This window comes from Glarea lozoyensis (genome assembly GCF_000409485.1).
Source record: "Glarea lozoyensis ATCC 20868 chromosome Unknown GLAREA7, whole genome shotgun sequence".
Taxonomy (NCBI): domain Eukaryota; kingdom Fungi; phylum Ascomycota; class Leotiomycetes; order Helotiales; family Helotiaceae; genus Glarea; species Glarea lozoyensis.
The window spans coordinates 2,616,784-2,632,582 of NW_007361002.1; the positions used below are offsets into that span (position 1 = coordinate 2,616,784).

At 47.5% G+C, this 15,799-nt stretch overlaps 5 protein-coding genes across 5 annotated transcripts; 2 read left to right on the top strand and 3 right to left on the bottom strand.

The window, feature by feature from the left end:
* Nucleotides 1-22: 22 nt before the first annotated feature.
* Nucleotides 23-4,533, top strand: GLAREA_02032 (uncharacterized protein; the record flags this gene model as incomplete). Its single annotated transcript, XM_008089248.1, has 4 exons — nt 23-265; nt 475-1,641; nt 1,760-2,262; nt 2,322-4,533. The coding sequence occupies 4 exons, from the start codon at nt 23-25 to the stop codon at nt 4,531-4,533; spliced, it is 4,125 nt and encodes a 1,374-aa protein (XP_008087439.1).
* Nucleotides 4,534-5,148: 615 nt separating this feature from the next.
* On the top strand, nt 5,149-8,480 carry GLAREA_02033 (P-loop containing nucleoside triphosphate hydrolase; the record flags this gene model as incomplete). The annotated part of the gene is made up of 4 exons (XM_008089249.1): nt 5,149-5,592; nt 5,648-6,139; nt 6,186-8,179; nt 8,234-8,480. 4 exons carry the CDS (start codon nt 5,149-5,151, stop codon nt 8,478-8,480), a joined length of 3,177 nt encoding a protein of 1,058 aa, XP_008087440.1.
* Nucleotides 8,481-8,823: 343 nt separating this feature from the next.
* GLAREA_02034 (MFS general substrate transporter) lies at nt 8,824-10,869 on the bottom strand (the record flags this gene model as incomplete). Its single annotated transcript, XM_008089250.1, has 8 exons — nt 8,824-9,372; nt 9,434-9,553; nt 9,631-9,750; nt 9,800-10,121; nt 10,170-10,209; nt 10,257-10,385; nt 10,436-10,527; nt 10,586-10,869. 8 exons carry the CDS (start codon nt 10,867-10,869, stop codon nt 8,824-8,826), a joined length of 1,656 nt encoding a protein of 551 aa, XP_008087441.1.
* Nucleotides 10,870-11,506: 637 nt separating this feature from the next.
* On the bottom strand, nt 11,507-12,776 carry GLAREA_02035 (BAR/IMD; the record flags this gene model as incomplete). The annotated part of the gene is made up of 6 exons (XM_008089251.1): nt 11,507-11,542; nt 11,599-11,730; nt 11,778-12,378; nt 12,434-12,516; nt 12,576-12,648; nt 12,742-12,776. The coding sequence occupies 6 exons, from the start codon at nt 12,774-12,776 to the stop codon at nt 11,507-11,509; spliced, it is 960 nt and encodes a 319-aa protein (XP_008087442.1).
* Nucleotides 12,777-13,215: 439 nt separating this feature from the next.
* On the bottom strand, nt 13,216-15,219 carry GLAREA_02036 (uncharacterized protein; the record flags this gene model as incomplete). Its single annotated transcript, XM_008089252.1, has 1 exon — nt 13,216-15,219. One exon carries the CDS (start codon nt 15,217-15,219, stop codon nt 13,216-13,218), a length of 2,004 nt encoding a protein of 667 aa, XP_008087443.1.
* Between the last annotated feature and the right edge of the window lie 580 nt (nt 15,220-15,799).

Below are 15,799 nucleotides of genomic sequence, written 5' to 3' on the forward strand. Positions count from 1 at the left end.
CTTCCAAAGTCCAACTTCTCAAATGGCACTCGACACAAGCACATATGAGAATGGCCATGGTTGGACCACACGAACCTTGGATATTAATGCCGTGCTACAAAAGTACGACAATGAGGAACGGGAGGCAAGAATGCCCCATATGGATGTCGAGGAAGTCCCCGTCCTGGGCTTGTTAACCCAGACGGTCATACGGAGCCCTCTTGTGCACTGGATTCTGCCAGTGCGACTCCGGAATCAGGATAACAACGATGTTGCTTTCATTGGGGTAAAGTACCTTTTTCCTTTTATTTCTTGATTTTGCTCGCTTTCTCTCTACGCATCACGCAGACCTGGACGTCAGAATGATCTATCATGGTCCAGCGCATGTTGCTGGCAGGCTGGCTTTTGGTTATGTTGCAACGCCTGATCGGTGCTTCTCAATATGCCTGGGCGTACATTAATCAAAACGCTATGTGCTTAAGCTGATCTGTTTAGGATGACTTTGTTCAAATCAAAGAATTACGACCAGATAGACTGTTATGGGATGTCACACGTAAGGAGAACTTCGGTGCCCGTATCCGAAATGCTCATGTTGTCGGTTCTATGAAGGCTTATGTTCGCGAGAAGACTAAGTCCTTTGAAGATGCGGAAAATGACGAGGACTTCGATACCAGCACAGCCTTCAACCACCAATTGCGCGATGCACATCATTCCAGAGATTCTTCGTTCCCACCACAATTGATACTACTCCAGCTGGATACTGGCGACTCGGTCTTCCTTATGCTGGAACGGTCCGAGACTGGTGGGCTGAAGCTTGTGTCCAGTCGCCATCGTGCTCCGAAGTCCATGTTGAGACTACAGCCAGGTATCCATTTGACCGTTGACCCAAGTTCTCGTTACGTGGCAGTTGGCTGCTCTGAAGCTCTGTTTGCTATTTATGCCATACATTCACGGGAAGATTTATCCAAACAGTATAATCAAGGATTGCCACTTCGTCCAGTCGAGCGCGAGGCATTTGTAACGGTTAGGGGTGTAATTCTCAAAATGTACTTTTTGCATCCGTCTCCAGCGGATGAACGGCACGTTATTTTGCTCCTCTTAGTGGTTGTTAAAGGCAGGACACGTATGCTGATCTATGATTGGGAAACGGGGAGCGATCTCAAAAACATTCGTGCCCTACACAGCAGAGGCCATTTACTCAACGAAAATCTGAGGATGCCTCTACTGCTAATACCTTTGAGGGCTAAGTCGTCATTCGCTCTAATATACCAGGACTCCGTCACAGTTTGCCACAGCCTCCTTGAAGGTTCGCCGACGTTTATGGATCTCCCTCATAGAATTGACCCCCCAACTGAATATCATCATGGAAAATGCGCTCCATTATGGACGGCTTGGGCTAGGGCGCCACGGAACTCGGAAAAACACGAAGCATTGCAAGATGACATCTATGTTGTCAGGGAAGATGGTGTACTCAAGTTTCTGGACTTCTCCATGGACGACGCCACTAGTAAGAGAGTCTCGGTAGGTTATTTGAAGTCCAACTGTGGTACTGCCTTAGCATGCCTCGACTACAGTCTACACAAATCCAATTTTCGTGAAACAAGTTCCGGCGGGGACTTTTTGATCACGGGAGGGGATTCTGGTGCTGGTGGGACCTATTTGGTAAGGCTATGTTTCTTTATGGTTTCGCTATGCGATATGAATTCTCTGGGTATCGCTCGCGAATTTTCAGCACAATTAGTGTGGTATGGTTTTGTATACTGATTGCTCCAAAATTTAGATTCAAGCTAGAAAAGATCCGGACCCGATAGAGCCCATCCGAAACTGGTCGCCAGCTGGTGATTTGGCAACAACATACAAAGAAGTCAGCCCAGAAATCAGAGATGAGACGATATTTCCACGGCAACCAGGAAATGGCTTTTCACAACAGCCAGATAGGGTTTTTGCATGCGCCGGTAAAGGTGTCAACGGAGCGATCGTTGAATTGCGATACGGTCTTGAGGCCAAGCTTGCACTGTCAGTGGAATATCCTACTCATATATTAGAAGCATGGGCATTTTCTCCAACTTACGAATCTCCCGAGTCCGCTGATGAATCACTTTTTCTTCTCTCCTTAGGAGATCATTCCGCGGTGCTACGACTCTCGGCTGATGCCAAAGACATCAGTGATGATGAAAATAATACTAAGTTTGAACTGGGATACCGCACCGTTGCAGCTGGTATATGCCAAGGTTATATGACACAAGTAACTGAACAGTCTATAGTGACCATCGATGCCAAAAGGTAAGAAGAAAGCGTAGCTCAACCCTCTTTTCTTTTACTGTCGGTACTAACTGTACTAGTCAACGAATATACACCAAGGATGAAGTTCTTCGAATCATGTGGGATGGTGAACATCTAGGTTATAGTCGTATCATCGATAAAGCTATTGTTTACGATGACTTAGTGCTGTTTGCGGCAACTCTAGAGGACGCGACTTATCTTCAGGTCTTAGAGCCTACACATCCCGACGCTATGGATACTAGTGACCACTCTGGTGAGTGGTCAACGACAAACGTTCAAACAATCAGTAAGCATCCGGTAGGGATATCTGGGATTGGAATATGTTTGCTGGGCCACAAACTTCATGCCATTACTGCAGAGATACTGGAAAATGTACCTTGTTTAACGTTTGTAAGGATTGCTGATGGCATGAAGCGACAGTTATGGATACCTTTGGACAACGAGGATCTGAGTGGTGATCTGGAAGCTATTGTCAGTATCGTTGCTGGTCCTTACAGAGATGGTATCCTCACCCTACTATGTGGGTCACGCAACGGTTTAGTGATTACGCTCTTGGTGAACGAAGTATTTGAACTCACTGGCATTGGGTTCGACAAACTTGGTTCGACTCAGGCGATCATTAAACGCGACGAGAACCCTCACCCAGCCGATCTGTTCTTTGTGAGCTGCGACTCTAGAATATACGGCATGAGTTTAGCGCACTGGTACCAGTCGCGATCCGCCCGGCTATCATGTTGTCCAAAATGGGACATACGAGAAATTTGGCTAACAGATGCCTCCGTGCCAGAACTAAAACAGCCCGAAATAAATTCTATAGCCAGGTTAAAACCCAGCTCTTATGGAGGCTCCGACGGTGGAGTTCTTCTCGTCGCAGGCGACCATATACTGCTAGCTGCTTTCAGCACTCAAGGCAAAACTGTACCCCGTCGGCTTCCAATAAAGGGAACTCCAACGCGGCTCCTATACTCGCGTTCTCTAGGCGTTCTTGTCGTGGCGGCCATCATTGACTCCAGGTCCACGATTCTCATGATCGACGCAGATACTGGGGAGGATCTTTGTTTACCAATTGATCACGCCACCAAGAAGCCCACTGCTTCCATTAGGGGTCTTGGTAACATGGACGAGAAGATCTATCACTTGATGGAATGGCCTTTCGTGAAGAACAACAAAGCTTGGTACTTCATCATCATTACAACTAGCACTGGAAGACTTTTGATTATTTCTGCTGTGCCAGGTCCACCAGAAGGTGAAATTGGCAAGATCAGTGGGCGGAGGAAGATCCGGTGCCACATGAGATACAAATTTAAAGTTCCCGATGCGGTATTTTCTGTGGCAGGCTTCCCGGGGGGCCTTGTATGGTGCGCGGGGCATAAGATATTTTACGATGTTCTCGATACAACCGAGAAAAAGTTCAAGAGGCTTGCCCAATATGAGCTACAATCGCCCGCGACCTCGCTTTCGTACGACGACGGAACGATATATGCCCTTACTAATTCCCATTCGCTTGAGATTCTAAAAATAGTGACAGACGATGACGGCGAATCAGGTATAATACACACGCATGTCGATCATGTTGCACGAAACACACTACACCATGCCTTTGCAAATGGATGTACCGAACGACCCATACATTTCGTATCCGACAAGGAGTGCTCCATGGTAGGGCTTTGGGAAACTCAAGACACCAAAGCTGACTCATTAGAAACTATATTTGAAGCACAAATGCCACATTCCATTCTACGCTTTCGATATGGCAAAACACGCCCAGCATGGGACCCTCTGTCAAGTAACAACTCATATCACTCTAAGCTGCTCAGACAATCAGTCGGTGGTGTGAAAGAGAGGGTTTTGAAATCCACAAATTCGCCAGAAATGCTCGGATTATCACTCGACGGATCTGTCAGCCACTTTTCCATGCTAGATGTTGTCTCGTGGCGGTTCCTACGCTTCCTCCTTAACTTGGCTCTGCGCTCTTCGCGTGTTTGTGAGTTCAATTATAAGGATGAGATCAAATCATTAGAGCCTGCCATGGCCCCGAAAATAATGATGCATGTCGACGGTGATGTTCTAAAGCGATGTCTTGACGAGCAGCATCTTGAACACCTGCTCCGTATCGGCCACGAGACCGAAGATGCTTCCAAAATATTCTCAAAGTTCTACGAACTATTACAAGAGCTCCATGGAGGCTCCTTAGAGGCGGGTAAAGATCCAGACGAGTACGTTTGTCAAGCATACGAGGATCTAGCTTTTTTTCTAAGACCGGTTCTGTAGCTGAACACGAAAGAATTTTGGATTTGAATCAGTATTAAATTGTAAGATTTAGTTACCCAAATAAACCACTAAAAACATAGGAGTTTATGAACACAAACAATAAATATAAGCCTGTGAAATTGATTCCATACAGAGGTTAGCAACGAATATCTTGCAACAATATTGAGGCACGGGAGCGACATTAATGCACTAGAAATGTGTCTCTACCCAAACTAGTAGTCAGTTACCTACAGCTACTTATGAGATGATACTCTATGAGTTCTAATAGAGGGGCACGCTCGCTTATGATTGCAGCGGCTTGTAAGACATAGGCAGGGCACAGACCCCTTCCCTGCAATCAGGAGTTTGCACCCACTACCGATGTCTGCCCCGCGATTCTTTCCTAAACTCGGCCAACAATTGTTTTGAAAGAGCTTTGAGTAAGCTGTCACTGTGTGACTGCTGGGTGCTCCGTATTTTCGTCAATCTTCTTTTGGTATCCGATACTCCGATCTTAAACCCGAGCAGGCACTCCAAGTTCCCCACTACCAACCGCCACCTTTACCCACCGCCGAACACTACAAATTTCCCCAACAAGACTCCCCTGGAAGCAATCGCTTCGCCACACATATCAAAATGCCGCCAAAGAAGAAGAACACCAAGAAAGCCGCAGATGACTGGGAGGAAGAGCTCGGAGAAACTCCAGCGGCTGCGACTGCGCCAGAGCCAACAGACGAGCCCGCTGAGGCAGATGCTGAGGATGAGTTTCCCGCGGGCGGTCTGATGGCGATGATGCGAAAAAAACAGAAGAAGAAGAAGGGAAAGCAGACCGAGGATTTTGTGGGAGGCGAGGACCCTACCGAAGAAGCACCACCAGACCTTGCTGAGAAGGCGCCTGTCGAGGCTGATCTCGATGATGAGTTTGCCCTGCCTGATAAGAAGGGGAAGGGAAAAGCTGCGCCGGCAAAAGCAGCGGCGGACGAGGAGGACGATGAAAGAGGCGCGGATGGCAAAGTTCTTACCAAGGCCCAGAAAGAAAAATTGAAGAAAGAGCGTGAGAAGCAGCGGAAGAAGGAGAATGTAAGTACTGGCGGAGGACTTACTTTGCTCAGTAGCTGACTACGTAAATTTTTAGGCTGCGAAGAAGAAGACTGCTGGCCCAGCAGCGAAAGTGGCAGAACCAGTCAAGGAAGTAGTGGAAACGAAAGCCGATCTTGCTCCTCCAGCTGCTGGTGCAAAGGGGAAGAAACTCTCACCTGCGCTGGCGAAACTCCAAAAACAACAGGAAGAGATACGAAAACGACAAGAAGAACAAGCAAGGCGGGAAGCCGAAGAGAAGGCCCGAATCGAGGAAGAGGAACGAAGGGAGGCAGAGGAAGAGAAGCGAAGAGAAGAGGCTAAGGCCCTGAAGAAACAAAAGGAGAAAGAGAAAATTGAACAGCAGAAGAAAGATGGTACATACCTCACCAAAGCTCAGAGGGAGGAGAAGCTCAAGAATGAAATGAAATTGAAACAGATGGTGGCTGCTGGGCTCAAAGTCGGTAGTGAAGGCAGTGCAGAGAAGAAGAAACCTGTATATGACAATAAGAAGAAGAAAGGCGGCAAAAAGAACCCAGAGGAGATCAAGGTATGTTATTCAGTGTTCAAATCATATTGCTTCTAACAAAATACAGGCGGATGAAGAGAAGGCGCTGGCGGAAGCTGCCGAGCGAGCGAGGATCGAGGCAGAACGAGTAATTGCTGAGGCCAAAGCAAAAGCAGAAAAGGAAGCAGCCGAAGCAGCGGCAAGGAAGGCAGCTCAACCGGATAGTGACTTGGAAGATTGGGAAGTCGCGGCTGCAGAATCGGACGACGACCTAAAGGAAAGTTGGGATGCCGACTCTGATGAAGAAAGAGAGAAGGCGGCGGCGAAAAAAGCTGCAGCACAACAGAAAGGGATACCAGTCAGCGGGAAGAAAGATGAGTCAGAGTCCGAGTCAGATGAAGATTCAGAAGATGACGAATCATCTGAAGACGAGGAAGCTACTGCCGCGCAGGCGGCTGCTCTCGCGCGGAAGAAAGAGGCTGCTGATCGAAGAGAGAAAGCCCACGAAGCTGCAATGGCTGCGAGATCCAAAGACAACCTTCGTTCACCTATTTGCTGTATTCTTGGCCACGTCGATACCGGAAAGACAAAGCTGCTCGACAAGATCCGGCAAACCAATGTCCAAGAGGGTGAAGCAGGTGGAATTACGCAACAAATTGGTGCAACTTACTTTCCTGTAGAAGCGATCAGAACCAAAACTGCTGTAGTCAATCGTGACAATAGCTTTGATTTCAAAGTCCCTGGTCTGCTGGTTATCGATACGCCCGGTCACGAATCTTTCTCAAATTTGCGTTCTCGTGGATCGTCTCTATGTAATATTGCTATCCTTGTTGTCGATATTATGCACGGATTGGAGCCTCAAACTCTCGAGTCGATGAAACTCCTCCGAGACCGAAAAACACCATTCATTGTCGCTCTCAACAAGATCGATCGTCTTTACGGATGGAAGAAGGTTGACAATAATGGGTTCCAAGAAAGTTTAGCCTTACAGAATAAGGGCGTACAGAATGAATTCGCGAAACGTCTCGCTGATACAAAGGTCGCTTTCGCCGAACAAGGTTTCAATTCGGAGCTTTATTATGAGAACAAGTCAATGGCCAAAGTCGTCTCCTTGGTGCCAACCTCAGCACATACTGGAGAGGGTATTCCGGACATGTTGAAGCTTATCCTCCAACTTACCCAAGAAAAAATGGTTGGGTCTCTCATGTATCTCTCAGAGGTCCAGTGTACTGTTTTGGAAGTTAAAGCCATCGAAGGATTCGGAATGACTATCGACGTCATTTTGTCTAACGGTATTCTTCGAGAGGGTGATAAGATTTGCTTGTGTGGTGTTGATGGCGCTATCACAACCAACGTAAGAGCACTTCTAACGCCAGCGCCGCTAAAGGAGCTTCGTCTCAAGTCTCAATATGTACACAACAAGGAAGTCAAAGCTGCTTTGGGTGTTAAAATCAGTGCACCAAATCTTGAAGGTGCCATTGCTGGCTCGAGGTTAATGGTGATTGGGCCGGATGACGACGAGTCAGATATTGAAGCAGAAGTTGAGTCTGATCTCGGCGCTCTCTTCAGTCGTGTAGAAAAATCCGGACGTGGTGTCACAGTTCAGGCTTCAACTTTGGGTTCTTTGGAAGCTTTGTTGGATTTCTTGAAGGTCTCCAAGATTCCTGTTGCTAACGTTGGTATTGGTCCTGTCTTCAAGCGAGATGTTATGAACTGCGGAACCATGCTTGAGAAGAACAAGGAGTATGCCGTCATGCTCTGCTTTGATGTTAAGATTGACAAGGAAGCCCAACAGTACGCTGATGAACAAGGGATTAAAATTTTCACTGCCGACATCATTTACCATCTCTTTGATGCATTTACTCAACACATGGCAGTCATCGCAGAGAAAAAGAAGGAGGACTCAAAGCTATTAGCCGTCTTCCCTTGTGTTCTAGCACCTGTTGCGGTTTTCAACAAGGTCGGCCCTATTTTGGTTGGAGTTGATGTTGTCGAAGGAAATCTGCGAATGCACACACCAATCGCGGCTGTTCGGTCAAATCCAGTAACAGGACTAAAGGAGATCGTCAAGCTTGGCAGAGTGTAAGTCTCTTTCCCTTGATTTTCAGATTTCTCATCTAACCTGACCTCTTATAGTACCTCAATCGAGCGTGACCACAAACAGCTTCAAATTTGCAAAAAGGGTCAACCTTCCGTTGCCGTCAAAATCGAAATGGGTGCCCATCAGCCCAGTTACGGACGTCACCTCGATGAGAAAGACACTCTCTACTCACTAATCAGCAGACCAAGTATCGATACTCTGAAAGAATTTTACCGATCGGACGTCTCTAACGATGAGTGGAATCTTATCAAGAAGCTCAAGCCGTTGTTTGATATTCCTTAGATTCTGGTTTCCACTTTTTTCTTTTGGTGAGGTGGGATTACTTGGGGTGGGGGTTATGTACGGATAGGGAGGATGATTTCACGAGCAACTTTCTCTTCTTTTTCTAATTTGCATTTGGCATTGCGGGGATTTGGCACTAAAAGTCGTTCTGATAGAGCGGTATTGCATAGTTGAACAGTTAAGATACTTAGAGACGATCCTTGTGCAATTCCACTTAATCTGATTCCTTGATGTCACGCCATGATTGTAAAATGCGCTTCATGATCTTGTAGGTAGGGCTGCATGCCAGTGATGTAACACAAGAATAAATTTCTTTAATCCGAATACATAATGACAATTAAACCTACAGCTTAGTGTCGATGGTATCCTTCCCACTAGTTGCAACAACGTCCTCCCGACTACTGAACCCGACTCCCGCCAGATCATCCTTAATCGCCTGTTCTTTCAGCAAGAAATCCTCCTGTTCCTTCCTACTCTTCTCCAAATCAACGCCAAAAATACACACGACACAACTCACAGCACTCAATGCCGCAAGAAAATAGAACGGCGTACTGGTATTCCCACTTGGCGTAGCATCAATGATTGCCGAACTAACCAACGGCCCGATAAAACTAGACGTCTTCCCAATGATGCTGAAGAGACTGAAGAACAGGAACTCGCGACCGCGAGGCGTGACTTCGGAGATCATGATCTGCGAGTAGGAGTACCAGGGACAGACTAGAAGACCGTAGAAAGCTTGGTACACCCAGACTTCCCAGACGTTGTGGAAGCCGAATTTCTGCGTCCAAATCCCGACCATGCCCCAGAGATCGAGGATTACGATGTTGATGGCGACGATGTTGAACATGGTTTTTGAGGAGAGGGAGTAGCGTTGTTGTACCCACCAGAAACCCTGGGGTGTTTGTGTTAGGGGGGGTATTGTGGAGAAATGGACTTGTGAGGGGAGTACTTACGTAGATTCCAACGGCTTGGGCTGCGATACCAACGATTAAAAGATAGGTAAGCTCTAGCGTGTTGTACGCGATGATTGAGTTTTGCAGAGTCGCTATGACAGTGACGGTTGTGTTAAGCGACTATTCAGGTTATCAGTATAGTGTGCGTCAAAGCAGTATTATGATAGAGAGATGGTGTAATGACACGGGGCACATACATCACCCAGAAGGAAGTACCCAATGAGGTAGATCAAGGATTGCTTGAGTTTCCAAATCTGGCGGAGAGCTCGGTATAGTTGCCAAATACCTGCAGAGACAATGTTCATTCCAGCAGGAACCTGAAGCAACATTAGCCAAAAACGAGGCAACTTGTACCTGTAACCTTACAGCTTCACCCGGTCTTCTCTTCTCTTTCAAGAACCAGGGGATGGCGAGAAGCATCCAACACCCAGTTGCAAATGCGATCAGTACCGAGAGACCCCAATTGTTGTTCTCAACCGAATCATTGACCTTTACACCAAACATGATGCCGACGATGATAGCAAGAATACCAATTTCGCCGACGGATTGAACGTAGAAAGCGATGTTGGAGAGTTCAGCACGCTTGAACATATCCGCCTTGTCATACTCAGATCTGGGAATTTCTCCCGCTTCGTATGCCTGAGCTTTCTCTCGCATGTAGGCTGTATTTCGTGCAAGCCCGGGAAACCTGCGAAGTGTTAGTATATTGGCTAATTAAAAAAAGCAGATTGCTTACGCTGCAGTCCAGAAAGTAAGACACGTTTGATACGCAATCACTACAAAAGATTAGCTGCCTTTCTCAAAATGCACAGGTGTTTCTTACATCCTACTATGTACATTCCCGTAGCGATTTGCCATTTGGAAGGTTCATGTATACCCAGCCAGCCGAAGCCTATGCCCCACGCCAGAATTGACAGGGCAATCAGAATATTGGGTCTCCATGTCCCAAAATCTGGTCATGTCAGACGAGTCGTGCTGCGTAACGATCACTTCAAGTCTCACCTGCGAAGCTTCCCAAGATCAGGAATATCACAATCTGAATGGCAAAACTAATACCATTGCTTAACAGCACGATAGAGTTAATGGTCCTCTCACTATAGAAAACGAGTTAGAAGCCTGTTCAAAGGGCTTATCGGCCAAATCACGACCTACCGGCCCGCAAATCTTAGACTCGTTCCATCCCCAGCAGCTTGGTACAACAGATTTTGAAATGCAGTCGGTGCAAAGTTAAACAGTGTCAACCCGTTGTTTCCGACATAATACAGGTAGTAACTCCAGATTTCGAATTTATCAGTTTCCAATCGAGGGTCGAATTGATCAGGAGCAATGGGATGGTCCGATAAGGACTCGTCAGTAGTCACAGGTCGAGGTGCTTGTCTTGGGGGATCTTCGGCGGCTGCCGCTGCGAGATCCAGTCCTGGTGCTGCAGAAGCCATTTTCGTCGAGGAAGCAAGTGATGGGCTACGAGAAACAACAATAGATAAAATGAACAGAATTGAAGGATCCGAAGGATTCGAGGGACGGCCTTTTTCACATAGATACCGACCAGGACTTTTCAAGATATCCGCTAGACATCTTCAGGCATAGCGCAGGGGCAATTCGAAATTCTGGACAACCATTCCAAAAAGGCATGGTTTTGTGGAGCCCAAGTATCGCTTGGAGTGGCAACCAAGCAATCTCAAGCTTTTGCTCCAGTCACTGCCGGAAAAGCGGGGAGTGGGCTCTCAAGAGTGGGCAGCTCGGCGTGATCGAGGATGGTCACGTGTGTGCGCTTTCGACGACTTGCCCTACAAACGAGACCAAACCAACCCACCAGCACCAGGACGCTCTTGCAAATGTATTTGGCTCAACAATCGGCTCTGCATAACTCGTAAAATGTGGAACACCGTGTGGGAAATCTCTCGATTGGCTCCGAAACCAGGGAATAAGTAAAACGCCTCCACCAGAGAAATAAGTGCATCAGAAGACGGCCGCTTCAAGTCGACTGCGACTCTAAAAATCAAAATAAATTCGCGCCACCCCTCGTTGATGAAAAAGAATCCTTTGTCTCCTATTCAAGTCAGAATAAAACCCCTAAGCTGGTCCATCGCGAGACTTTCTATAGCTGGCCTGCGCATGGGTCATCAGCGTCGGATTTATGCGGAAAAGTCCTTGGACCGACTCACTTCCTGCTCAACTTGAAGACCATCGACCACCGGTGCAAGCTCGCTGAGAATCTCATATGCCTTCTTGTGGAATTCGAGCTGTGCAGCAATCAAATCGGCCAGGTTTCGGAGCGGCTCTGGTGTATCAAGCACCTATCGAAATTAGTACTTGAAAGTTCTCGCAACATCTTAGCACATACATTCTTCATGACGCCAACAGCCTCCTCAGTTTGACCGACAAATTCGTCCTCAGCTTGCTCAATTTCTGCACGTGCTTCTTCCGTGGTTTCGTCTTCGTGCATCTCCCCGTGTGGTTTGTTTTGACCGGGTAACGTCCATCCAGGGCTCTTAGCTTTCGCTTTGGCCGCGTCGAGCATCAATCGCGAGTTCTCGACGCTCTTTCTGGCTCGAGTCGCAAACATCAAGTTTGTGTTCAAGGTTGTGCTCCACCCAGCAAGGAAGCGGCTTTGGATCTGGGAATCCTGGGTAAGTCTCGCTTCACCAACTCGCTCACTAGCAAGCGCATATTTTTCTAACGCAGTAGCAAGCGGATCTTCTCCAGTTCCCGCGTGTTGCTGTTGAAGCAGCTGGCTGCTAGCCAAACTCGCACGAGCAAGTGCATGGTTGAAGGTCTTTGGTTGAGGCTTTGTGGATGGAGGAGCTGTGAGAGCTGCTTGGGCGTCGGCAGCAGAGGTTACGGAAGAGAGGAGTGAGACCTTCTCACTGACAGTTCGACTGAGGTCTCCAAAACTTTCTTTGAGATTGGCAGGATAATCGTAGGCTTCCGAGTTGTATTGCGATCTGCGAGGAGGAACCGTTAGTCGCATGCCAGGACTAGATCAAGAGTAAAACCTACGTAACCTGTAGCATTTTCTGATGAACTTGTTTAAGAGCATCTACTCTTTTCTCGAGCTCAATGTAATCCGGGGGGAGCTGAGTCTATAAACGAGGAGTCCGGTTAGTACTGGCGTAGTATTTCCCATTTCATATTTGTTCACCTTATCCTCAGCCTGTCCAAGTTGCTCCTTAACATACTGCTGCGTGCGGGCGGCGAACGGCGTGAAGGTTGCCCTAGAGGTTGCCAGTCAGCATCTCCTGGGACAGCTTCAACCAGCTAGATGGCCAAGAAGTTGACCGTTTGCATTCCCTATGAGGTAAACGTACGAGAAATTCTTTCCAAACGCAGATACCTTATCCATGGCGAAAAGTTCTAACTTGTTGATCGTAAAAGGCTGGCTTTTCTGTACGGAGTACTCGTAAATGTTTATGTGAAGCAATGTTGTTGGTGGTCGGCGCACCTCAAGGAACGACGGCCCATCAAAAGCATTTCCCACGTGATAGCCCCACTGTTACCTACTCACTACCAGAACCCTGGAAATTTCGACGTTTTATCAGCCGACTTGCTTCACCTGGGCTGGAGATGAAGATGAAGGGAGCTTAGTTGATGGCATACATCAGAGCAGATTTAATATTCGAAAACACTAAGAACCAGAGGAATACACAAGCTGTGCATATTTAGAATCCTGTAGAGTACGACCCTAGCCTAGCAACAGACTTAGAATTAATACAGTAACTAACCAAATAATAGTGCTAGTTGAAAGTACTACATTATTGTCTTTTTATATTGCAGCACTTACACTAGTCCAATACGACCTTTTTGTCCGCCCAAGAAGGGACGATTCCTCGACATACTCCTTCATAATCCAAAAACGTTTGGCGGTTCATATCAGCCGTCGTCCAGAACATTGTCCACCCTGTCTTGGGTAATTTCCAAGTCCCTCTAGATCTTTCAAAGTACCATTTATTTACCACATTCGTCGTCCTCGACCTCCACACGACTCCATTTGGAAAGCAATCCCTTACCATCGCGGTGAAAACGATATCGGCCACTCCTCCGGACCCCTGGGCCTTTTTCAAAACGGCAAATTTGTCGAGGTAAGGTACCATCCTAGATCGACTTTCCATACTCCCGTCCTCCACTACACCAGGTGGTGTTTCCCATGTCAATATGGCAGCGCCTTCATACTCCCCAGCAATTATAACACCGGCGATTCGATCGTTGACCCGTTTGAGGTAATCACGTACGTCAAGCTTTCGGTCAAAAGAATCGTCAATCAAATGGACCAATCGAGAAAGATCAATGTGAGAGTCAGTCAGCTTGAGATTCGGTCTTCCTGGCAACGGCGCTCTCCATGGCTCATCCACCGGGTTTGGATGAATGACTACAGGCATTCCCAGTTTTGCAAATGTGGTTGGAATGACCTCTGTGGCTGAAAATTTCGAGCTGTCCACAGTCGCAGACTTGACCGGACCTAGTCTTCCAGACGGTAAGGATGAAGAATATACCGGCTTGTTTGTCAGGAGGTTATGAATCAACGGATTCCGGTGTCGTCGAGTACCTACCCCTCCAGGTTGGAGGGTCGACATCTTCCCAGAGTTCGCAGCTTCCTCTGGAGTGGTTAGTATTGCGGATGAGCTCGGCGGTAAGATAGAAAGGACAGAGCGAACCAGCTCCAGGTTGTCAAGATGAATTCTGCTTGCGGAAACAGACGGTGGTGCGGGTGGTTCTTCAGTTGGTGGTGCCATAGACGGTTCTGATTTCCAGTCCCGTAACTCACTTTCTACGAACTTTGAGAGTGGGTTACTGCCGCCAATATCGGAAACGAACCTCTCAACATTCGGGCTTTGAATTGACCTCGAATTGCCGATCTCCCCCGAAGCTCGCAACAGATCCTGTTTTGCTGGCTCGAATTCTTGTTCCATATTTAAGAAAACATGATATCCGCTAGGGCGATTTGAAGAAGGGATGCCGCCCAAAGGATCCAGAATAATGAGTCGATCAAGTGAGACTTCTTCAAATAGAGTGTCACGTTCTTCCTTGCCTTCGACGAGCCCTGCTTCGTTGCTAATTTTGGTACTAGTTCCCGCCAGTTCTCTGGATAGCGCAAGAACAGCAGCCGATCCAGTGATTGGAACAGAGACTTGGGACGTTTGCGTGTGTGCCACACATGGTATCACAGGGATTACTCCACGTTTCAACGGTGTCAACAACAGTTTCCTTAGTGTGAGGTGGGCGTTTTCTTGACTGAACAACCCAGCCTGAGAGTTCTCGATTTTGTCAGGAACACCGAGAACATCCTCTAGAAGTCGAGCACTGATGTCGCAATTGGAATCAATGGCTGTGACAACCCGATTTGCTTCTTTCTTCGCTAAATTTCTCCACGTCCAAGGCGAAGCACCTATATTTTCATCATTGGAGCTCGTCGTGTCCTGACAGTCAACAACAACAATGCTCGTGAGCCCTAGTCGACCTAGCTGCGACAGAGTCCTGCCGATTCCGTTCAGAGTTTCGTCCTCAAGAGTTTGTGGCGCCCTGATCTTTACCAATGCAACGTGAACTTGCGACTCTATCGCTGTCTTACTAGATGTTGCTGGATCACGAACAAACTTAGGACTTTCTTCTACTGCGGTTGGAACATAAAAAGCCCCAAGATTGACACCGGGTTTGATGAGGGGTCGTCTCTGTGTTGCCGAGCTCGGGCCTGCGGTTGAGATCTTGGACGGTGTGAATTGCTGTATATAGGATTTGGCTTCTCTCTTCGTTGCTGACGAGCCTAGGACTGACACAAAAAAGTCCTTCATCAAGTCAACGACTATACCTTACGATGTTAATATTCGCTTGCCTTGTCAATGGCCCTGGCTTCCTTCTTGACTCTCTGCTTTTCTGAAAGCTCCTTCACGTGCTCTTTTACCATGGAGTCCCTCAATTGAGTCTTGGAATCGGGTTTCGTAGCATATTGGCGTATGTTTCTCTCATGAGACCACGGCTTGTAGCACTTCCGCATCGTCCAGACTCTGATCTAAAACATGGAGTCAGTCTTGCTGCTCATGACTATTAGGACAAGCCAAAATTACACATCTTCTAGCCACGTTTCGGCCCCTTTTCGAGGCTGAATCTTGCAAGACCATCGCGCATGTTGATTAGATCACCTGAGTAGCATGTTGGTTGGTAGGAAGAAAAGCCGAATTAAGAATATTTACATCTGGAAGGTGTGCTGAGCTAGGAATGCCTGTGGGAAACGTCAAAGGGCACTGGTGAGGGTCTGTTCTTTGCCTATCCACTAGCTGTGCGCAACTGATAGCAAGTCTTATCGATAAGCTGCCGCTTAGTTGAAGTGGCGGGCCCTCATTGGACGATCGAGGTCGGATAGCAGATCGCACC